Here is a 22,940-nt window from a genome sequence, read left to right as displayed (position 1 = left end):
CCCATCGCATACGATGCCTAGTCCGGGGGTGGTTAGCAACATCGACATAACATCGTCAGTTAGCACTGATGAGTACGAGATCAGTGATATGGAACCCGCTGAAGGGAGGAGCAAGGGCAAGGTTGCGGATGATGAGGGCCGAAGAAGTATAGTCCGCACGAGACATTGTGGCTGGCCAAGAACTTCGTCGACGTTTCCGAGGATCCTATCATCGGCAACCAGCATAGCAGCAATGTGTTCTGGCAGTGGATTGCGGAGAAGTACAACATTGGTCGTCCTAGAGGGTCTTTCGAGCGTAGCTACGTGAAGCTGCGCAAGCATTGGAGTCGGGTCCAGAAGGAGATGAACATGTGGAATGGCAAGTGGACCAACGTAATCCGGATGTGGCCGAGCAAGCACAACGAGATGGACCTCGTGGAGAAGGCCAAGGCGGTGTTCTTCGCTGACGGGAAGAAGCACTTCAAGTACTTCGAAGTTTGGAAGATTGTCGAGAAGAGCCCGAAGTACACCGGTGGGGCCGAACCGACGGCAAGTGGAGCGTCGAAGAGAACCAAAGTTTCCACCGCCGGAAACTACTCTTCGAGCGAAGGAGGTCAGGCGATCGATCTAAACGTGACGGACGACAACGTCTTCTTCTCATCCCCTAGCACTCAAAGCCGTCCGATGGGAACAAAGACAATAAAGAGGAATGCGAAGGGGAAGGCAACTGCGAGCTACTTCGCTATGCCGCCACCGCCGCCCAATCAGTCTCTGAATAAGATCTCCGACTCTATGTCAGAGATGAATATTACCTGGCGAATGAGCCAGCTGACAGAGCTGACATCGAGGGATACTTCGACAATGTTAGAGTTCGATCTCGAGTTGCACCATGAGATGATCGCCTACCTTCGTGCACAAATGAAGAAGTAGTAGTTTTATCCTTTTTTATAAAAAATGTATGACTTGTATTTTTATTTTCTAGTATTTTTAATTTGCTTTGTGTAGGATTTGTAATTTTAATTTCTACTGAACAATGTATTTTCCCAGTTTGAATTGTTCAACGTATTACATTTACGAGTAAAATAGGTTGAAGTTGTGAATAATGCAATTTATTAGTTGTGGCTCGGGTTGTGGCCTGCAGGTTTAGAGCAGTTGTGGTCTGAGACTCAAATTTAGGATAATGATGACATGAAAGGGACTTGGGGCCTAAATCCAGGGTTAAGGATGCTCTTAGCCCACATTTTGGCCACTGAAAGACATCGATAGCAGAAGCTCAATGAGGCATTGAAGATACTGCATTGCAACGAACAATAGTTGCAAACAGAGACTGATAACAAGCGATTATGCAAGAATAAGCTGGGAGATTGGGAACGACGGGGGAGAAGGGGGGGCTTGGAGTTCAGAGAACATTGTTAATCTTATTAACTCAAGACTCAGCTTTTGCTTATACAATCATAGCAATCCAACATTATCTGGTTACACACAGACCAACATCTTTTTGAGAATGCAAAATACAGAAATTAACTCCACATCATTCATAGAATCAACAAGAGTTTGCATAATCAACCATATCCAGTTTCCAGCCGTTACTTGTTTTGGGCTTATCGACTTTAGACCTAACCAGCAAAACATGATGAATTCAACATATCTATTACTAAACCTTAACCAAAACAGAACGCAAAATTCAAAGAGTAATCACAATCAACAGTAAACCAAATTAAAAAAACTTGGAACTTTTAGTAACATAACATTAGTTAAATCCAAAATTCAAAACACCACAAAGATAGATTCAAATTGTCAAAATTATAGAAATAAAATCGTTCAGAAACGACGATTCAACATATAGCAAACCTGTAACTGAGATCGCACTAGCAAAGAAGAACCTCAATCACCGCCGGCCTTATTGTAGACATAGGTCAATCCACACTTACCACAGTAGTGCCTGTCAAAGTGATTCGCCATGAAAGTTCCCGCGCCGCACTCGGCGTTGGGGCACTCCTTCCTCAGCCTCTGCACCTTGCCGGAGTCATCCACCTTGTAGAACTGGAGCACGGCGAGCTTCACCTTCTTATGCTTGTGCTTGATCTTCTTCGGCTTGGTGTAGGTCTTCTTCTTGCGCTTCTTCGCGCCACCGCGGAGGCGGAGGACCAGGTGGAGAGTGGACTCCTTCTGGATGTTGTAGTCGGCGAGGGTGCGGCCGTCCTCGAGCTGCTTCCCGGCGAAGATGAGGCGCTGCTGGTCCGGGGGGATGCCCTCCTTGTCCTGGATCTTGGCCTTGACGTTGTCAATTGTGTCGGAGGATTCGACTTCCAATGTGATCGTCTTACCCGTTAGGGTTTTGACGAAGATCTGCATCTTCGCGGCGGAGGGGGAGCGATTTGCCTAGGGTTTTGGATGGGGTGAAATCAGACTGAGGGGGACGAAAATGGGCGAGGCGCGGATTTTATAGATTAGGGTTTTGTGGGAAAGGGTGTTTTGGGTAGTTTTGTGGGCTTTGTTGTTCTGGGCGTTTTATATTGGGCCGAGTTTGGGAACTTGGTTAATTTTGTTAATCATCGTCGAAATATTTCTTGGGATGACTTCATTTGTTACATACTACATTTTTTATTTTTACTCATTCTTTCCGTCCTTAGTTAGAAATCTCATTTGAGTGCGTCAGTTTAAGAAAAATGGATGAAAAAAGGTAGTGGAGCCGAGACTCCTAACAGTAAAAGTGAATAGGGACTCCTAATAGCAAACATACTGAAATGGTAAATCGGGACTAGTAATAATAGGAGGCAGTACTTTAGATTTCAAATCAACTGCATTTCCATTTCTTAGATACTTCCTCTATCCCATAAGAATGTACACTTTCTAATTTTAGAAAGTCTTTTCTCTCCAATGAAGTGAAACTCATTTTTCACTAATGATATTTTAATTACTCTTTCTCTCCATATCTCTCACTCTATCAATTTTACATTAAAATTCGTGTTTAACAAAAAATGCATATTATTTGGGGACGGATAAAGTATTAGTAATCATTTAGTACATTGAATCTAAAATTACACTTGATTTTGACAAATTACACATTAATTATAAAAAATTATACATTGATTTACTCAATCAAATACATTGAATCTAAAATTACACTTGATTACTCAATCAGCGTATAATATCGGATATCATGTTAATATTATGATATCTGATTTTTTTTACATGACATTTTATATCTAAAAATGAAACAATTGGCACTAAATTAATAAATATCTAAATTTAAGTCATTTTTAGGTAAACATCCCAAATAGTGGGAGAAAAACAATCATATATTCAAAAATTAGCATGGGTATAATTGTATAGAATATCTGGTCAATTGACATATTTATGTGTGTTTTCAATTGACCTACTTAATGCAGGTTATTTGCTAAATTGACTTATGTATGCATGTTCTGTTAATTGAAAAAAACAAGCTTAATTAAGTTTGAATTCTGGAGTAGTACTATCGTTTTCAAGATTTGATGCGTGTTTATGAAAGGAGACAAAAGGAGAAATTTGAGTATATCAGAATATTGAAATTTTCTTACTGATTTTGTCGGTCGATACTCATCAACTTGTCGCACTTATCTCCATATCACTATGATTAAAATTTCACTTCATCTCTAATTCTAAAAGTTTCGATAATCTCTACCGCAAAATATGTCGCCTAGGGGTACCATAGTCTTCTCCACCGTCGGCCGCGCCAACTACGGCTTCGACATTTTCTCCGTTCTACTCAACGGCTCCAACGATTTCTCCGAGCGCCGCCTCACTGACGGCGCATCCATCAACTTCAACGGCAGTTTCCTCGACGACGACAGCAAAATCGTCTACATCTCTGAGAGAACAGGTTCCGCTCAGATATTCCTCAACCGTGGCGGCGCCGACGCTCATCCCGAACCCCTTCCCTCCGCCGCGGGTAGCCTCTTCCACGACCGCCCCGCCGTCAATAACCGCCGCCTCTACTTCATCTCCGCCCACGAGCGCCCCGATAAGCTGTTCACGAGCTGGTGCGCTCTCTATTCCGCCGGAATCGATGATGAAAAAGTCGAGCGATTGACGCCTTACGGCTCCGTCGATTTCAGCCCCGCCGTCTCCCCATCGGGGAAGCTAATCGCCGTCGCTTCCTATGGAAATAGACGGTGGGGAGGCGAGTTCCACGATCTCTCTACGGAAATTGTTGTTTTTAGTGAGTCGAATCCGGCGAAGCGTTTTCTGGTGTGCGATCACGGCGGCTGGCCGACGTGGTCCGGCGATTCGACGCTGTATTTCCACCGCCAGTCCGATGATGGATGGTGGAGCATTTTCCAAGCTGATTTGCCTGCTAATTTCTCTCATGATTTCGAATTATCCGCTGCGCCACGCCGTGTCACGCCGCTGGGGATCCACTGCTTCACCCCTGCCGCAGTGCTGCATAGCGCGAAAATTGCCGTCGCGACGAGGCGGAAGGGGAATAATCATCGCCACATTGAGATTTTCGATACAGAGTTACAGAAATTCTATCCTGTAACCGAGTTGATAAACCCTGATTTCCACCATTACAACCCCTTTGTATCGCCGGGAGGTTCATTTCTCGGTTATCACCGCTTCAGAGGCAGCGGCGGTGCCGGAACCACCACGATTCCACATCTCGATCCAATTTCGAGTCCATTAGAAGGCATACGCATGTTCAGGATCAACGGCTCTTTCCCCGCCTTCTCCCCCTCCGGCGTTTTCATCGCACTCAACGGCGATTTCGATCAGAATTCCGGCCTCAGAATCCTCAGATCCGACGGCACAAAGCGCTGGAATCTGTTCAAAAATCGAACCACCTTCTCCAATTGCTGGAACCCCGCCGATGAAAACGTGATTTTCGTATCGATCGGTCCTGTTTTCGAATCCGTAACCGCGAATGTCCATATCGCCCGAGTCACATTCAATCGATCAGATCTAACAAACGATCGCGACGAAATCGCCGCCGATATCAAAATTCTCACCGAAGAAGGCACCGGCAACAACGCCTTCCCATCCTGCTCCCCCGACGGCAAATCCGTCGTGTTCCGATCCGGTCGAGACGGTCACAAAAACCTCTACATCATCGACGCCGTCTCCGGCGAATCTACTGGAATCCGACGTCTGACCGACGGCGCGTGGATCGACACGATGGCGAGCTGGTCGCCGGACGGGGAGACGATCGCGTTCTCCTCGAATCGGCATCGGCCGGACGATCCGAGCGTGTTCGGTATATACATAGCTAGGGCGGACGGATCGGAAGTTCGGAGAGTGGTGGTGGCCGGATTTGAGGAGAGGGAGAGGTTGAACCACGTGTGCTTCAGCGCGGACATGGAGTGGCTGCTGTTCACGGCGAATTTGGGCGGAGTGACGGCGGAGCCGGTGGCGCTGCCGAATCAGTTCCAGCCGTATGGGGATTTGTACGTGGTGAGGTTGGATGGGAGCGGCTTGCAAAGACTGACGTGTAATGCGTATGAGAATGGGGTGCCTACGTGGCACCAAAAGGTGTTGCGCGATGAGATCGATCTCGATCTGTCTCGACTGAGTCTGGTTGGTGAAAATGGGGATGACTTGAAGGGGAAGTTCATTGAACCATTGTGGATCAAATGTGATATTTGAACTTATGATTAATGTCAGAATATGCAATTGTGTTTAATTGGTGTGTAACATTTCGTATTTCACTCTTCTAACATGCTTCATACTAATAGTCCAATGTTTAAAGCATGTTGAATTTTTTGTGCACAAGCTAGCTTATAATGGAGTTAGTATTTTGTTTCAACTTTCAATGAAGAAGAAGACTAATATTTTTGGTCTCTGACTCTATTCTAGTGAAAATAAAGTTGAGAAAATTACTATTTCAACTTTATGATTATCTACTATTGTTTGTGATTTTCAATTACTACACATTAAACAACAGTACAACACTGCAAATTTTGTAACGTTTATGGAATACATCATCTATTTTTAGGGCGAAGGGAGTATAAATTTACAAATACTCCACTTTATAAGAAAAATAACTTTCCATGCTTGTCAAATTTGACTATGATTCTTTGATTGGTCTACTACTTGGTCCGCAAGTCTCTATTCTTTCAAAATTCCTCAACATATTTTGAGTAATATTATTAGTTTATCTTTTTATTTACATTGGCATGCTGGCTACAAAAAAACAATGGCATGCCCATCTATGTATTAGGAAATTATTCTTTTAACGATTAATAATCTCTCCATTTCAAACTATATTCTGCCTATAAGAATAGCAAAACATGTAGTATTATAAAAACTTTATGACATAAAATTGTGATAAACATAAAATCATATTACATCAACCCAAAAAAATATCGTCAGGACATAATTATAATTAGAACATATTGTTGGAAATATTATTCGATATTCTTTTTTAATTTAATTTTTTTCTTTATTTATTTACAATTTTGTTATAGTGATAATTTTTAGTACAAAAAGTCTTAATCAATTTTGGTGGTCTGATTCGGTATTCCTTTTCCATTCCCAAATCATCACATCTGAAACCCTAGAAAGATTCATACAAAATACAGATAGCAGCAGCTGCGTACACATAACCGATTCGGGCGCGATTTGTGAAATTTCGATCCAGAAACCCTAGATTTGTTTCGTCATCGACGAATTCGGTAGTTGAGATGGACGATAGCTGCGCGGTTTGTGCTGAAAGCTTGGAGTGGGTGGCATACGGCGCTTGCGGCCACAAGGATGTCTGCTCCACCTGCGTCTCTCGCCTCCGATTTATCTGCAATGACCGCAGCTGCTGTATTTGCAAGACAGAAAACGATGTCGTTTTCGTCACCAAGGTTATCCTCTTCTCCACAACTCATGATTTAACTGTTTGATTTTGTGAATTTGGAGTTTCATGCGAAGTTTGATTGGCCTTAGGGGATTCGCATCTATGAACTAGTTTGTATATTGAATTGCTGAAAAAGTATTGTTTGCATTGACATTGTGTCTAAATCAAATTTGCTGCATCTGGCACAGGCTTTGGGGGACTATACGAAGACGATCAGTGACTTCACAGTATTCCCCCCTGAAAGGAGAGAGGGTAAGATGGGGCAGTATTGGTATCATGACGATACGCAGGCCTTTTTTGATGATTCAGATCATTATAAGATGATCAAGGCGATGTGCAGGCTTTCTTGCGCTGAATGTGATAAGGAGGACCAACCGGATGATGGTTCCAGGAGAAAAACCAAGTTTAGGAACATTGATCATTTGAAAGGCCATTTGTTTCACAAACATAGGTTGCTCATGTGCAGCTTGTGCTTGGAGGGAAGAAAGGTGTAAATAAATCTCATGATCTTACTTCCACATTTATACTTGACTTTTAAACTTTGGAAATTTCTGAAATTTCTGAAATGTCAGAATAGGGTTGGTTTGACGGAAGCGTGATGGTCTAAGAAACACTTACTATTAGCTTGTGAGCTGAGAGGCTTGTCTGATTATTAGTTTGTTAGTAAAAATGTATTTTTCTGATTGTTTTTGGTTACACAGTTACATACTTACATAGGACTATAACTAATGAGTAGATTGTTGACTACTGACTAGCTGGGAGATGCTCTCCCTTTATAGCTTGAGGGATATTATTATGTCCGCTGTTCGGGATATACCATAATGGTATTCTCATAATATTCTGGTAGAACCATCCTTGAAAATTGGTGTGTCCAGCAGTGGATGATATTTGATAGGGCTTATCCCCGTTGTTTGATGCTGCAGAAGCTATATCTTAAATTTTTTCATTGGTTTCCATGGGCAATATAATGGAATATGGCTTGTGTTTTGAATTAATTTTATAATTATAGTGTCTTATATCATTGGCCTGCATTTGATAATTCTTTTCTTCGCATTTGCATAGACTAGGTTTTGGTGCTTTGCGAGTTTTGGTAATGTAAAAATAAAGAGTTATTGCATTAGGAGTTTAGGACTACTGGCTACACATGATATTGCTAATTTGGTCGAAATACTCAGCCTCTTTGTTTCGATATGGAAGAGATAGTTGATTAATGGATTTCAGTCTTCTTGTGTGCATTTCCTAACTAACTTCTGCAAATGATCCGAAAGGAGGGTTGTTAGCAAGGTGGAGAATTTTATATAGGGGACGGGGCTGTGTGGGCAATTTTTTTTAAAATTTTGTTCCCTTGTATCTATATGCTCTCCTATCCGCTCAGTTTAGTTTGTTTAGTTTGTTTAGTTTGTTTAGTTCTGCCTGAATAAAATATAGAATTGTCCTGGATTTTCAGGTTTTTATATGTGAGCAAAAGTTGTATACAAGATCACAACTTAGTCAGCATATAAGCACTGGCGACTCGGAAGTGGATGGAACTGAAAGTGAAAGAGGTGGCTTCTCAGGACACCCGCCTTGTGAATTTTGCCAGACACCATTTTATGGGGACAATGAGCTTTATACTCACATGGAGACTGAACATTATACTTGTCATATATGTCGAAGGTAAACCTTTAATTTATAGTTGTAAGTATGAATCATATTGTCTGCTGTGCATATTGAACAAGTGACGTTATGAATCATATTGTCTGCTGTGCATATTGAACAAGTGACGCTATCCTGTTATGTGCAGGCAGCATCCAGGAGAGTATGAGTACTATGGGAATTATGATAATTTGGAGGTAGAACATTGTTTGGCTAATCATGTTAAACATCAAGTTACCTTACTATTCTAAATGATTTAACTGTTTGCAGATCCACTTTCGTCGAGATCATTTCCTCTGTGAGGATGAAAGTTGCCTTGCCAAAAAGTTTGTTGTCTTCACTTCTGAATCTGAAATAAAGGTAAATTACCGTGCTTACTGAAAATGAGGCATACAATTGAGTAATCATTTTCTTTTAGTTGAGCCTTTTTCCTGTACGTGCTTTATACATCAGAGGCATAATGCTACGGAGCATGGAGGGCGTATGTCACGTTCACAACGCAGTGCTGCTCTTCAGGTATATATAAAATTTTGACCCATAAGAATAAGATGCTTTATCATATTAGCCTTTTTGCTTTGCCGAGTGTTTTCTGGGGACCTGCTGGAGTGGTTGGGGTGTGGTGAGGAGAATAAGGATGCTTCTGCTCATTTTTAGTCTATCCTTTAATTGGATCCACTGTTTGGATTCCAACTAACTTTCCCAAGTAATGGCATCCTAATTTTTCCACATGCTCTGCAATTTGTATAGATACCTACGAGTTTTCGATATAGACGAAGCAGTGACCAAGAGAATCGTCGTGGAAGAGCACGGACCTTTCGCCGGGATCTTGCAGATGAACTTTCTCTGGCTATCCAGGTAAGTCTTGAGACAGCAAGTGCTGCAGCACCAAATAGTCGAGCTCGAAATGATCATGGAGAAAGTATTAATGTTGACTCACTTATATCACCTCTGGAATCTATCGGTACCACAGACTATGAGCTACCATCAAGATACCGACAGGCCGTGTCTCAAAGTTCAATGAGTGGAACACTGGGAGAGACTGCATTTCCTCCTCTCGCAGCGGGTGCTGGGGGTAACCAACACAGCTCTCAAAATGATGCTTCCTCAAACTCTATGGCTGCTCATCTGCGCCGCCAGAGCAAGAAGCAGGAGAGCTCCTCCAGCTCTGCTCCTGCTTGGCCCGTAGCTAGTCGTACACCTGTTCTGCCAGTCAAGAGCCGCCAGAATAAAAAACAGACTAGCTCCTCGAGCTCAGGTCCTGCTTGGCCAGTAGGTAGTCCTACACCTGCACAGCCAGTCAACAATTCTCGTGTATGGCCTCCAGTAACTGCTATTTCTGGATCAGCATCTAGTTCTGGACAGAGCAGAGCATTTCCAGAAATTGGATCTGTGTCATCTAGCCAATCAACTTCTGCTCGGATTCATCCGCAGTCAGCTGCTACTACATCCTTTGCCGGTTCTCTGCTTTTATCAAGGGCTTCTGGAAGCATTAATCGGCTAGGTCATTCTTCATCAGCCCCTAGTCTTTCAGACCGCGAGTCTTTTGCTTCACCTGCCGACTTTCCTCCAGTTTCAGTAGTAGCCCAGTCACACAAATCAACCACCGATGACCAATCTGCTAGTAAGGCAGGGGATGTTCAAACAGCAAACAAATCTCTGGTGGAGAAAATGCACGCTGCTCTAGGATCCGACGTAGACAAATTCTCTGCTTTCAAAGATATCTCTGGTAAATACCGCCTAGGCACGATGGATGTTGAGACATACCTAACATACGTAGGTCAGTTTGGTTTGTCTCATCTTGTTCTTGAGTTGGCCGGACTCCTCCCTAATCCTCAGAAGCAGAAAGAGCTTATAGATGCATACAATCTTCACATGGCTTCAAGAGAAAATGGGTGGAATAACGGCTCTAAAAAAGGCAAAGGTAAAGGAAAAGGGAAGCCTGTAGATTTTGGCACCAGCTCCTCCGTTAAAAACAATCTTGCTGATAATGTGATAAGCACTGTAAGAGCGCTGCAATCGAGCTACAACGCCCCGGAGGAAGAGGTTGAAGTGTTGTCGAAGGATGGATATCGAAGTGCAAGGTCGGAACTGGCAGTTACAGTTGGTGCTTCACCTTCCCAATCAAGTGCAGTTGCTGTTGGTGGAACTAATCAGAATCATTCCAACGGCAGTGGGAAAGGCAAGCAACGGAAGAAAACATCCAAATTTCTCCGAGCACGTCTAGGCGATGGGTCTGCCGAAGCTCTGTTAGATCTGAAAAACTCCAACCTGGAGGATCCAGATCCTGATGAGGGTGAACCTTCATCGAACGGGCCAGATGCGAATGTCCCGGTTCGTGGTGTGTGGAGAAATGGTGGGGGTCAGAAGCTACTGTCGAAAAAGTTGGGGGTGAAAAAGTGAGTGTGGATGGACGATTTTAGCCAAAGACCAAGATCAGTTGTATTGATTGATGGCATGTTAATTTTGGGTTTTCTTGAGCATCTTCGTTTTTATATGGAGAAAATGTTTTTGCACAAAGGTCGAAGCAGCTTTTTTTACATGGACGAAGTTGCCTTTTTTTGCGAGTGTATTGAGATAGCTGCAAATTCCGATTCATAGATTAATACTATACTATATTATTGAATATTGATCACAAAAAAGAAGGGTTCTACTATTGCTTGCTTCTAATATTTGATATTTCATATTTGTGTATAGCTAATGAATGTGTTTTGCTCATAAAGAAAAATTGATGCGATAAATAAAGAACCATTGTTGATCTATATTAGTATTAAAAAAACTTAAGAGGAGTATAACAAAAATGGCATCAATATAATACTAGTGTTTGGTTATTCGAGATGATAATGATCTGGAACTGAATTGGCCCGTAGAGACCAAGACTCATAAGGCAAGACTAGTTCTCTGCGACACCATTCCAAGTCTCAGACGATGTAGCAAATCATTTCATCAGTTTTCTTGCAAAAGCTCAAAAACAATATTCAACAGACCTGAACTTAAATCAAAGGGATCCTCATTAACATGTTTTCTGAAGAATTTAATACAATAAAAAATGACATTATACGTACAAGAATGGGTTCAAAGTTTTCAAGAGAAAGCAACAACAGTGGCATATAATTGGCAATCAAGAAACTCTAGAGAAACAGAGATATCATCAAGGTACATGGAACATACAGTTGTTGAGTGACTTCAGTTGGCATCCTTGAGCCGTTTTATCAACGTATCCAGAGACTTCTTCTTAGGGTTCTGCTTAGCGCCTCTGGTTCCGAAAGAGCCAAATAGGCGATCCGACTGATCCCTCAATTTCTCGGAGATTGTAACCACTTTCCTGTAGTCCAGTGCACTGTAACTTCTCTCTCTAATCACCGGATTCAAGAAGTTCTCCGGGTGATTGCTCAGAAGTAGATTCACCATCTGCCTTGACTCAATAAGTGCTGATTTCAACTGACTAGCATCTGTCTCAGACAAAAGACTAGCTTGGTTCTCCGCAAATGATTCCAATAACCTAACATCAACATCAAGACCCATAATAGCATTCACATTGAACCTTTTAACTGACTCTCCAAGTAGAGCCCCAATTATCATCTCTGATATATGAGAGAGAACATCTTTCATGATCCGCTTCAGCACCTGCACTGGCAAGATCTGCTGAGCAGTCGAAATCAAGGTTTCCAAGAAAATGATCACCTCATTCACGTATTCATTCCCACCTTGAGGAGGCTCATCAGCGACCCAATTCACATTCTCCATCAAGGTTAGGAACCCATCAACCTTCTGTTTCAGCAGCCCCGAGAGTGTCTCCTCAGCCGCATCACGGGCTTTGATCAGAGGGAACTGCCTCCTTCCCCTCTCTGCAATCCTCAAAGGGATACCCGAGAGCTGTGCAGCGTGGCGGAAAAAGAAATCACAAGCGCGTTCAAACACTGCCATGTTTGCAGCCATCTGCATAGCCTGAGTAACTCCACCTATTGAATTGTTGATAACTTTCAACAATGCCCCATCTAATACCTCGGTCAAGAGCCTGTCCAAGTACTTCTTCACCACATCGTAAAACTCAAGCTGCCCACCATGGGACATGAAACTCACAGAATCCTCAATGAAAGACCTCACTATTCTACAGCAATCAGGGACTGTAGACGAAAAGGGTGCTACATAAGGAAATGCAGGCATGATGTTCGAAGTCTGTATCTGAAAAGAAAGCACATTCATCGAATACTCATACTCTTTCTTCATGTACATCTGCTCAAATTTATCAGCAGCCAAAGCCTCAGCCATCTGCTTGCGACAATCTGACAGCAGTAGCTCGTGATACTTATCCCTATGTTTGCTAAGAACATCAAGCAAAGCATCAATCGGATACCCAAACCTACGCAATGTAACTCCCAGCAAACTTACATAATCTTTAATCAACAACAAATGATTTGCTGTTTGCATCCTAGAAAACTGATCTTCTAACACAGAACACATCTTCATCACAGCAGTATCCCACAAATTCTCCACTTCCATCTTCTTTATAAGCCCTCCTCCAGTCCTCAAAACCCGATCCTCCACTATGAAAAACCCAGCGATTTGAGCAAAAAACGTTTGGTGAGACTCCAGAAAAGGGGTCATCGACGACACTTGGAAATCAGAAGTCAACTGCAACTTCCTGTTCTCGAAATAATACTGCCTAAACCTATCCCCAAGCCCTAGAGTTTGATGTATGTGATAAGCTTTATACAATGGCGTCAAATCGAATCCTAAAATACCATTACCGCCGTTTCCCCCATCGATAACCCCATCAATTTCATCACCGTCTTCTTCTTCTTCAAGCGCATAAACACAATCTCTCAAGCTAAGCCTGCTCTGCTCCTCAGCTTCCCGCTGCTTCATCCTCAATTCCTCTTCCCTTTGTCGCCCAGCCGAAGCTTGACCGATGGCGAGCTGACCTAGATTCCGGCTCACAGTCCGGATCTCGACAAGCCAATCACCGAACTCCTTATTCACCTGCCTCTCTATGTGAGCCCTAATCGCCGGGATCTGCTTCTCCACCATCCTCTTCAGCGTAGTTGACGGCACCTGATCCTGAAAATCCATCTCAATCGAGTCCAAACACCTCAACGCCAGGTAGAAATTATTCTCCGCTAGATGAGAGTTGGCGCGCGAGCAGAGCTCCATCAGGCGGACGCACGTGTTGAGCGAATTGATCGCGAGAGTGATGTTGCCGCACTTGTTCCTGGCCTCGACGTACGAATCGAGAGAGGTGAGGAGCGGAACGGCGACGTTCTGGAGCTTCGAGTTGGAGTTGGAGAGCGACGATTTGAGCGAATCGACGTCAGACAGGAGAGATCGGAGATCGTCGACGGCGGTGATGAAGTCCTGGTAGTGAGCGCGGCAGACGTCCTCGATCTCGGATTCCTTGGATTTGGAGAAGCGCTTGAGGTGGAGAAGTAGGGTTTCGGGCTTGCCGGAGGCGAATACCTTCCGTACGAAGGAGCCGAGGTCTTCGCCGTTGCATATGGCGGCGGAGAGGAGGAGCTGGTCCTGCTTGTCGGCGGTGTCGCCATTCTCCGCCACCGGAACTACTTTCCGGCGGGTGGTGATGGTATTCATGGTTTGACAGTAACCGCTAATGTGACGGAGCCGTTAAACTCGGAGAGGATTTAGTAAGGAAATGAATTTGCTATTTGGGAAATTGAAATTAAGAGAAATTATTGAAATACTTGATTACATACCTAAATTGACTATTATGCCACTGGGATTAATTAGGATTAATGACGTTTGACTACAAACAGGTAGTATTTCAGCTGGCATGGAGTTGTCGGGAGTAGTGTTTATATTTTCTTACTTTTCCATACCATATTATGACCCATTTTAGTAAGTATTTAGTGAAATTAAAATTTTGGATAAATATAGGAGCAGAAATTTTGAGGCAATTTTCAATAATTTTGGCCACTAAAATGTCACAACAATGAGGATTGCTAAAAAGCTATTGAAAAGACGGTAAGACAAATGCTGTCAATAGTAGATTCGAAATACTCAATAAACTTCTCACAATTGAAATTGTTAGAAGATATCAAAGAAAATATGGAGAGATTACAGGATCAATCACATTAATTATTCCCTAATTTAGGGCTAGGGTAAATCATGTATAATCTTACCATATGTACAATCTTCCTTGCCTACTTAGGCGTGTAATTCCTCCACATTGTAAAGACAAGAATGAATAATATACCACTTTACAACATGGTACTAGAGCAGAAGAGGCTCAGAATATAGATTCATCACAGCCAATATACCGTTTCTCGACCAGAAGGCAGAGGACACCACCAAGAACCTGAAATGGCAGAAGGAGACGATGTTAAACCTGGCGAACTCAAACTCAAAGCAAGCAAAAACGTTACAGTAGCGTTTAAGCTAAATGGACGGAATTATCCACTATGGGCTCGGCTAATGCGAGTCGCCATTGGAAGCAGAAGGGCGTTAAGGCACATCACCGGAGTGCCGGAACCCCCAAAACCAACCGATAACGAGTATCTGGAATGGGAGGAGACCGATTTAGTGGTCTTCTCCTGGATCGTGGACAACATGGAGATCGAGATCGTCGCCGATTTCGCACATCATCAAAGTGCGAAGGCGATTTGGGAAAGTTTGGCTGTGACATACCAAAGCACATCAGATTCGTATATGCTATACGATCTGGAGGACAAGGCAAGCCGGATCGTCCAGGGGGACATGGATTTGGAAACGTATTAGAGGACCCTGCACGGGGTTTGGATCGAAATTGATCGATGCCAAACCAAAACCATCACCTGCTGCGACAAAGGAATCGGTGAGTACCGGAATATTATCAATACCCGAAGGCTATACAAATTTTTGGCGGGACTGAACCCGCAATTTGAAGGAACAAGGAGGGACATCCTCAAGGAGAGTCCTGCGCCACCGGTAGACGTAGCGTATGGGTGGATAAAGAGGGAAGCCACACGGCTGAAAATCATGCCGGCGACAAACCCAGACCCAGACCCAGCCAGCGCCACGACGGGAGTGGGACTCGGATTTGGAGCCCGAAACACCCGATTTCCTCCTCAACAACACCCTCCCCGTCCCGGCCAGAACCTCGCTGCCACCAACAACCGCCGCGGAGCAACCAAACCCGACAAGTCAAAACTATGGTGCTCAAACTGTGGGATGAACAAACATACCCGGGAAACCTGCTTCAAATTAATCGGTTTTCCGGAATGGTGGGATGAGAGCCAGAAGGGGAAGGCGAAATTAGCCATTGGAATGGAGGAAGTCGGCGGGGCTGAACCCGTCGCCCGTGGACGAGTCGCGGAGGGAGGAGCTCTACGCGACGGCGGCGGCAAGCGAGGAGAAGAAGTAGGGCAGGCGGCGTTCGCCGGCCGGACCGGAGGAGGAGGAACGGAGAGCGGCGATATGGTCGAAGGAGGTAATGGGCTAGGGTTTCATAACCCTTGCCCAACTAATTTCTTTAAACCCATTAAGTTTCGAAAATTACAGAGCATACCCCACTATTTCCGGAAATTATAGAAATTACCCCACACTTTGCAACCTGCTCCCCCAGCTTTTAAAAATTCGAAACAGGACCATATACTATGTGATGACTTACCTATTAGCCCCAATAGTTTTGATATATTGCATGAATTGCCTATTGCATGCACTGTACAACGTAAGTCTAGGAAAAAGGATAATGCATGGATTTTTGACTGTGGGGCAACCGATACTATGACACATGATAGAGGAGATTTTGTAAATTTTTGTGGTAATATGAAAAGTCAGATACAAACTGCGGATGGGAAATTTACTTCTGTGGAGGGGAGTGGGACAATCGAGATCTCGCCAACACTTAAATTGTCAAACTGTCTCTATGTTCCCAAATTGTCACATAAGTTGATGTCTATTAGCCACGTGACGAAAGAGTTAAATTGTACACTACTGATGCATCCCAATTTCTGTGTATTACAGGATATCAGGACGAAGAGGATAATTGGGCGTGGCACTGAGCGTCAAGGCCTCTACTATGTTGATGAGATGGCTCACCAAGGCAGTGCCGCAATGCTGGCTCACGAATCCGCGACTCGAGACGCTTGGTTGTGGCACAGACGTCTAGGTCATCCATCTCTTGGTTATTTTAAACTGCTTTTTCCAAAGTTTTCCCATATCAAAGATTTTGATTGTGAGTCTTGTGTTTTGGCGAAAAGCCACAGACAATCGTTTAAGTCTTCTGAAACTCGTGTTAAGAATCTTTTTTCACTAGTGCATGCGGATGTTTGGGGCCCTGCGCCTGTCATTGGTGATCATGGTTTTAGATATTTTTTATTATTTATGGATGATTGTTCAAGAATGACGTGGGTATATTTCTTAAAACACAAATCTGAAGTTTATGAAAAATTTGTCATGTTTTACAAACTGATTCAGACTCAATTTCAGATGACTATTAAAATCCTTAGGTCAGATAATGGGAGAGAGTTTGTCAATCGAGAGATGTCAGATTTTTTCATGGATAAAGGGTTAGTTCACCAAACCTCATGCCCATATACCCCTGAACAAAACGGAGTAGCCGAAAGGAAAAATAGGATCATTATGGAAATCACTCGTGCTTTATTTTTTGATTCTAATGTTCCAAAATTTTTATGGCCTGAGGCAGTTGCTACATCTGTTTATTTGGTGAACCGTCTCCCTACAAAAATTTTAAAAATGAAAACTCCGTTGCAAGTTTTATCCTCACTAGCTGATGTACCTGCACCCCTTACCCTACCCCTTAAAATATTTGGATGTTCGGTGTATGTTCACGTTCCCAAACACGAGAGAACGAAATTTTCCGCCTGTGCCATAAAATGTGTCTTTTTGGGGTATGGGATAAATCAGAAGGGATATAGGTGTTTTGATCCATCATCTAGAAAGGTAATAACCACCATGAATTGCAACTTCTTGGAATGTGAGTACTACTACACCAATCTTCGGGGTCAGGGGGAGAGTAGTACTATTAATAGGACAAGTGGACCCCTAAGTTGGTTTGTGTCATCACCAAGCGAATCTACTGTGGAACTAACAGAGACAGTTAGTACTGCCGCCGAGCCTGTCTCGTCAACTGCAGAGCCTCCTCAATCGCCTACATCTACCAATCCTCTTCCAGTGATATCCGAGGTAATTACTGAAACCGAGATCAATAGTACAAACCTTCCTAACAACTCTGACGCAGACACAATGGAGAGTGCCACAATTGATGGGGACACTGGACAGTATATACTGCCAGATCAAAGCACACGGGGAGTTCCACCTAAACGATATAGCCCAGAGTGGATCTCGAAGAAAAGCAGATATTCGGTTTCGAACTTGGCGACAGCAAATCTGACAGAAGTGGCAAGGGCCTTCATGGCAGCCCTATATGAGGAGGAAGAGCTTCCTAGAACGGCAGAAGAAGCAATGAAAATCCCACATTGGAGAGAGGCGATGCTTGTGGAGATGAGGGCGCTAATGAAGAGCAAGACATGGGAAGTATGTATGAGACCAAAAGGATCTAGGCCAGTGGGATGCCGTTGGGTGTTTACAATCAAGAGGAAATCAGATGGATCGATCGATCGCTATAAAGCAAGGTTAGTAGCAAAAGGTTATACCCAAACTTATGGAGTTGATTATGCAGAGACCTTCTCACCAGTGGCTAAGATGAACACTATCCGTGTACTGTTCTCTATCGCCGCAACAAAAGACTGGCCACTGCACCAGTTCGATGTAACTAATGCATTTTTGCATGGAGAGCTGACTCGACCCATCTATATGGAAGCCCCACCAGGATTTGATGGGGAATTCAAGACAGGAGAGGTGTGTAAGCTCAAGAAGACTCTGTATGGTTTGAAGCAATCACCAAGGGCATGGTTTGGAAGATTTACCGAAGTGATGAAGAAATATGGATACAAACAGAGTAATTCAGATCACACTCTGTTCATTAAGAAGAAAGAAGGGAAGATCACGTGTTTGATTATATATGTGGACGATATGATCCTCACGGGGGATGATGAGGAAGAAATCAAGGAGTTGAGGAAGAATCTGTTTGCCGAATTCGAGATGAAGGATTTGGGCCTGTTGAAGTATTTTCTGGGTATTGAGGTGATGCGATCCAAGAAGGGAATATTCATAAGCCAACGAAAGTATGTGCTGGATCTCCTGGCTGAAATAGGAATGCTGGACTGCAAGCCTGCAGAAACTCCAATGATGCAGAATCATGGTCTCCGACTGACTGAAGGTGCTGAGCTGACTCACCAGACGAGATATCAACGAATAGTGGGTAAACTTATCTATCTTTCTCACACTAGACCCGATATTGCATATGCTGTAGGAATGGTAAGTCAGTTCATGCATAAGCCCCAAGTCGATCACTGGGAAGCAGCGTTGAGGATTGTGCGCTATTTAAAGGGAACCCCAGGGCACGGGATCTTATTCGAGAACCAAGGGAATTTAGAAGTGCATGGGTTCACAGATGCAGATTGGGCAGGGAATCCAAATGATCGAAAATCAACGACAGGATATTTTACTTTCGTTGGGGGTAATCTGGTGAATTGGCGAAGTAAGAAACAAAAGGTGGTAGCCCTATCGAGCGCAGAAGCAGAATTTCGTGGGATCAAGAGTGGACTAACGGAGATCCTATGGCTAAAGAAGTTGTTGACAGAACTTGGCCTGATGTCAAAGAAATCGTGCAAACTCTTCTGTGATAATAAAGCTGCGATTAGTATATCTGAAAATCCGGTACAACACGATCGAACAAAGCATGTGGAGGTAGATCGACACTTCATCAAGGAAAACATAGAGTCAAGGGTAATAGAGCTTCCATTTGTTCGCTCCAAGGACCAATTAGCGGATATCCTCACAAAGGCCGTGGATGCAAGAAGTTTTGATGAAGTATTGTGCAAGTTAAAAATTACTTAACTTGAGGGGGAATGTTAGAAGATATCACAGAAAATATGGGGAGATTACAGGATCAATCACATTAATTATTCCCTAATTTACAGCTAGGGTAAATCATGTATAATCTTACCATATGTACAATCTTCCTTGCCTACTTAGGCGTGTAATTCCTCCACATTGTAAAGACAAGAATGAATAATATACCACTTTACAACAGAAATTAACTAAACTCGAACTTGTGACAAATTCCAAAATATATCAAATTGTGTATCTTTTAACCAAGACTTTTTATTTAGTTAAAACTCACAATTAAGCCACAATTAGTTAACTAAGAAAAGCAAAAGAGAGACTGCCAAACCGGATTACTCTATTAAAAGTCGGGAGGAATACTACCAAACCTGAATTATTCGTCATTGCAGCAAGAAAAGTGGAGGAATACTTCCCATATTATGTAGAATTGATTATCTTCCCCGAATATAACATTATAAAAATCATGAAATAAATTACAATGGTGAAAACATATATCCGATAAATTAGCCAAGTAGAAAGAGAGTAAAGTAAGAAAGAAAATACGAACTAGAAGACACTTTTCTACATTTTCTCTCTCTTTTACTTAATTTTTTCTTCACTTTAATTATTTATTGTACTATTTATCCAAAACGAGTAAAAAAAGAAATGATTCAAATAATATAAGACCTTGATAGACCAACATCCAACCCAATCCTATCTGTATCTGTTATTGCTTTTGTCGTTTTCATAAGATAAAAATGAGAACTGTGTTGGGGAAGTGATTAGTCATAAATTTGTATGTACTAGTATGATAATTGCGTTGGGAATCAAGAATCTGTCACCTCTAGACCATTGAACCTGGAAAAAGGATTATGGCGACTAACTTTTAGCCATTCGAATATGTTGAGAAAAGAGATTATTAAGTCCCAAGAAGATGCATGAGTTCCAAGAGTATTGGAAAATAAGAATAGCATTTATTATGATGTATGGTTCCTAGATACATTTATGTCTAAACTCCTATTTATACCCATGTATAATGTATCAAAACTCATCCAATGAATTCAGTTATTCAATCCAATATGGTATCAAGAGCAGAAGAAAAAATCGATCCGTGAGCCAATTCAAAAGTAGTTCTTTGGAACTCAGATTTTTCCTCAGTTCTTTGGAACTCAGATTTTGCTTTGGAACAAGAAGAATCCAGGGAGGGGATTTGGAAACCAGCCACCCAAACCCTAGATTCGGGAATAGGCGGCGGGTTCGGTGCGAGACAACCACCACCACAACTCCAATTCCGAGGAATCCAGTCGCCTCCCCACAGCTCATCGGCGCTACCACCGCGAGGGAACTCCAACAATCGAAAGGGAGTTGACAAATCAAAACTCTATTGCACACATTGTGGGATGACCAAGCACACCAAGGAGACGTGCTTCAAACTCGTCGGCTTCCCGGAATGGTGGGAAGATGGTCACAAATCAAACAAGAACAACACCGGCAAGGGAAGAATCGCCGTCGGGCGAGAAGGAGCAGACGAGAGCTTTTTCCTAGCGGGCAACCAAGTGGCCGCCGGCGCTGGGAACGATGGCAGCCGTCCGATTGGGAGCTCAGCGGCGGGCAGCTGGTGGGGATCTGGTGGAGGAAGCGGAAAAGAGGAAGAAGCTGCTAAGGCGTCGTATACACGCTCAATTGAAGGTAAAGGGTTTGGGGCTTTGCCTCAAACCCTTGCTTTTTCTCACTCTCTCAATTTGCACCCCAAGAAAAGTGGTTTGTTAGGAAAAGAACCCCAAGTCACCCCAAAATTGCAAAACATGCCCTTTATGCATGCTGATATTCCAAAAACACCCCATATAGAATGTAGGAATCGTTTTTCAGTCCTAAATAATGATTTCGATATTTCAGTGGCTTGTAAAGTAAAAAAATCAGATATTAGGGATGAAAGGGGGTGGATATTTGATTGTGGAGCAACGGATACTATGTCATACGATAGGGCTGATTTTGGGGAATTATCAAAGTCAAAAAGAATATATATCGAGACAGCGGGAGGGGATCTTGTTCCGGTTGAAGGGGCAGGGACTATTCAAATATCTCCAACATTGAAAATTGCTAATTGTCTTTATGTTCCCACGTTATCACAAAAATTGATGTCTGTCTCCCATGTAACACGAGAACTCAACTGCAGACTCCTAATGCAACCGGATTGTTGTTTTCTACAGGATATTCGGACGGGGATGACGATTGGGCGTGGCACTGAATACCATGGGTTATACTATGTGGACGAGGTAGCTCAAACTGGCAGAGGGATGTTGGCTCACAGACCTACGGAACGAGAAATGTGGTTATGGCATAGGCGGTTAGGACATCCGTCCTTGAGTTATTTAAATATTTTATTTCCAAATTCTCCTAAAAGCTTCACTTTTGAATGTCAGACATGTGTTTTGGCAAAAAGTCACAGACAATCTTTTAAATCAAGTAATACTAGGGTTGATTCGGTTTTTTCTTTAATACACTCTGATGTTTGGGGTCCTTCGCCAATAGTTGGGGGAAATGGATTTCGATATTTCGTTCTTTTTATTGATGATTGCACTCGCATGACTTGGGTATATTTTCTTAGAAATAAATCTGATGTTTTTTCAAAATTCTCTGATTTTTATTCTATGATTCTTACCCAATTTCAAACCAAAATCAAGGTCCTTAGATCCGATAATGGGGGAGAGTATGTCAACACTAAAATGAGAGAGTTTTGTGCTGAAAAAGGTCTTATCCATCAAACATCATGTGCCTATACTCCGGAACAAAATGGGGTAGCTGAGAGGAAAAATCGTACAATCCTAAATATAACCCGAGCCCTTATCCTAGATTCCAAAGTCCCAAATTTTTTCTGGCCTGAAGCCGTAGCCACATCTGTATATCTCCTCAATCGACTTCCCACCAAAATTCTCGACCTTAAAAACCCTCTCCAAAAATTATCCACCATGTCTAAAATACCTCCTACCTTGTCCCTCGAACCTCGCATCTTCGGTTGTTCGGTCTTTGTCCATATCCCCAAACATGAGCGTAATAAATTCTCACCCTGTGCAGATAAGTGTGTTTTCATTGGGTATGAGGCTCATCAAAAAGGCTATAGGTGCTATAATCCAAAAACCCGCCAAGTTATCACCACAATGAACTGCACTTTCTTAGAAACTGAATTCTTTTACGCCACCCAACTTCCAAGTCAGGGGGAGAAGGAAATAAATACAATTGACTCGATAAGTTGGCTGCCTATGCCAAATAATCACTACTCTACCGAAGGACTACCAGAGCCAGCTACATCTGTCGCCGAGCATGCCACGAACACACCACAACCTATGGAGCTAGGTGACACCCCAACAGTACCCGTTCCGATATCTGAGGTAACCAACCTTGAGAACTCTGTTAATATTAGCACTGTTGCTACAGAAGAAGAACAGAGAGAGATTATAGATGAAGACACCGGACAGTACATTCGACCTAAAGAACTACTTTTGGAATTCCACCCAAACGGTACTCACCTGAAAGAACGAGCAGAAGGTCAAAATATCCAGTGGGAAGTATGGCAAGAGCAAACTTAACCAAACTGGCCAGGGCA

The 22,940-nt window shown here is 43.0% G+C and overlaps 5 protein-coding genes across 5 annotated transcripts; 3 read left to right on the top strand and 2 right to left on the bottom strand.

The window, feature by feature from the left end:
* Positions 1-1,377: 1,377 nt before the first annotated feature.
* Positions 1,378-2,402, bottom strand: LOC121748943 (ubiquitin-40S ribosomal protein S27a). The gene is made up of 2 exons (XM_042143530.1): positions 1,831-2,402; positions 1,378-1,595 (listed from the first exon to the last, which is right to left on the bottom strand). Exon 1 carries the CDS (start codon positions 2,332-2,334, stop codon positions 1,864-1,866), a length of 471 nt encoding a protein of 156 aa, XP_041999464.1. The 5' UTR covers positions 2,335-2,402; the 3' UTR covers positions 1,378-1,595; positions 1,831-1,863.
* A 1,155-nt stretch (positions 2,403-3,557) lies between these two features.
* On the top strand, positions 3,558-5,761 carry LOC121748623. Its single transcript, XM_042143092.1, has one exon. The coding sequence runs from the start codon at positions 3,652-3,654 to the stop codon at positions 5,599-5,601; it is 1,950 nt and encodes a 649-aa protein (XP_041999026.1). The 5' UTR covers positions 3,558-3,651; the 3' UTR covers positions 5,602-5,761.
* A 692-nt stretch (positions 5,762-6,453) lies between these two features.
* LOC121748621 (E3 ubiquitin-protein ligase ZNF598-like) lies at positions 6,454-11,087 on the top strand. Its single transcript, XM_042143090.1, has 7 exons — positions 6,454-6,806; positions 6,988-7,287; positions 8,247-8,455; positions 8,583-8,631; positions 8,705-8,794; positions 8,888-8,950; positions 9,182-11,087. Exons 1-7 carry the CDS (start codon positions 6,639-6,641, stop codon positions 10,832-10,834), a joined length of 2,532 nt encoding a protein of 843 aa, XP_041999024.1. The 5' UTR covers positions 6,454-6,638; the 3' UTR covers positions 10,835-11,087.
* A 337-nt stretch (positions 11,088-11,424) lies between these two features.
* LOC121748622 (exocyst complex component SEC15B-like) lies at positions 11,425-14,099 on the bottom strand. The gene has a single exon (XM_042143091.1). The coding sequence runs from the start codon at positions 14,018-14,020 to the stop codon at positions 11,618-11,620; it is 2,403 nt and encodes an 800-aa protein (XP_041999025.1). The 5' UTR covers positions 14,021-14,099; the 3' UTR covers positions 11,425-11,617.
* A 6,429-nt stretch (positions 14,100-20,528) lies between these two features.
* On the top strand, positions 20,529-21,922 carry LOC121746950. Its single transcript, XM_042140917.1, has 2 exons — positions 20,529-21,025; positions 21,547-21,922. Exons 1-2 carry the CDS (start codon positions 20,737-20,739, stop codon positions 21,582-21,584), a joined length of 327 nt encoding a protein of 108 aa, XP_041996851.1. The 5' UTR covers positions 20,529-20,736; the 3' UTR covers positions 21,585-21,922.
* The last annotated feature ends 1,018 nt before the right edge of the window (positions 21,923-22,940 follow it).

Source organism: Salvia splendens, chromosome 9 (assembly GCF_004379255.2).
Source record: "Salvia splendens isolate huo1 chromosome 9, SspV2, whole genome shotgun sequence".
Classification (NCBI taxonomy): domain Eukaryota; kingdom Viridiplantae; phylum Streptophyta; class Magnoliopsida; order Lamiales; family Lamiaceae; genus Salvia; species Salvia splendens.
This window is presented reverse-complemented; position numbering and strand designations above follow the sequence as displayed.

Excerpts from the sequence above, each read along its gene's own strand:
- LOC121748943 (XM_042143530.1), bottom strand. The coding sequence starts at position 2,334 with ATGCAGATCTTCGTCAAAACCCTAACGGGTAAGACGATCACATTGGAA.
- LOC121748623 (XM_042143092.1), top strand. The coding sequence starts at position 3,652 with ATGTCGCCTAGGGGTACCATAGTCTTCTCCACCGTCGGCCGCGCCAAC.
- LOC121748621 (XM_042143090.1), top strand. The coding sequence starts at position 6,639 with ATGGACGATAGCTGCGCGGTTTGTGCTGAAAGCTTGGAGTGGGTGGCA. Across the intron at positions 7,288-8,246 it reads TGTGCTTGGAGGGAAGAAAG|GTTTTTATATGTGAGCAAAA; the intron begins GTGTAAATAAAT and ends CTGGATTTTCAG. Across the intron at positions 8,795-8,887 it reads CTTCTGAATCTGAAATAAAG|AGGCATAATGCTACGGAGCA; the intron begins GTAAATTACCGT and ends TTTATACATCAG.
- LOC121748622 (XM_042143091.1), bottom strand. The coding sequence starts at position 14,020 with ATGAATACCATCACCACCCGCCGGAAAGTAGTTCCGGTGGCGGAGAAT.
- LOC121746950 (XM_042140917.1), top strand. The coding sequence starts at position 20,737 with ATGACCAAGCACACCAAGGAGACGTGCTTCAAACTCGTCGGCTTCCCG. Across the intron at positions 21,026-21,546 it reads GTATACACGCTCAATTGAAG|GATATTCGGACGGGGATGAC; the intron begins GTAAAGGGTTTG and ends TGTTTTCTACAG.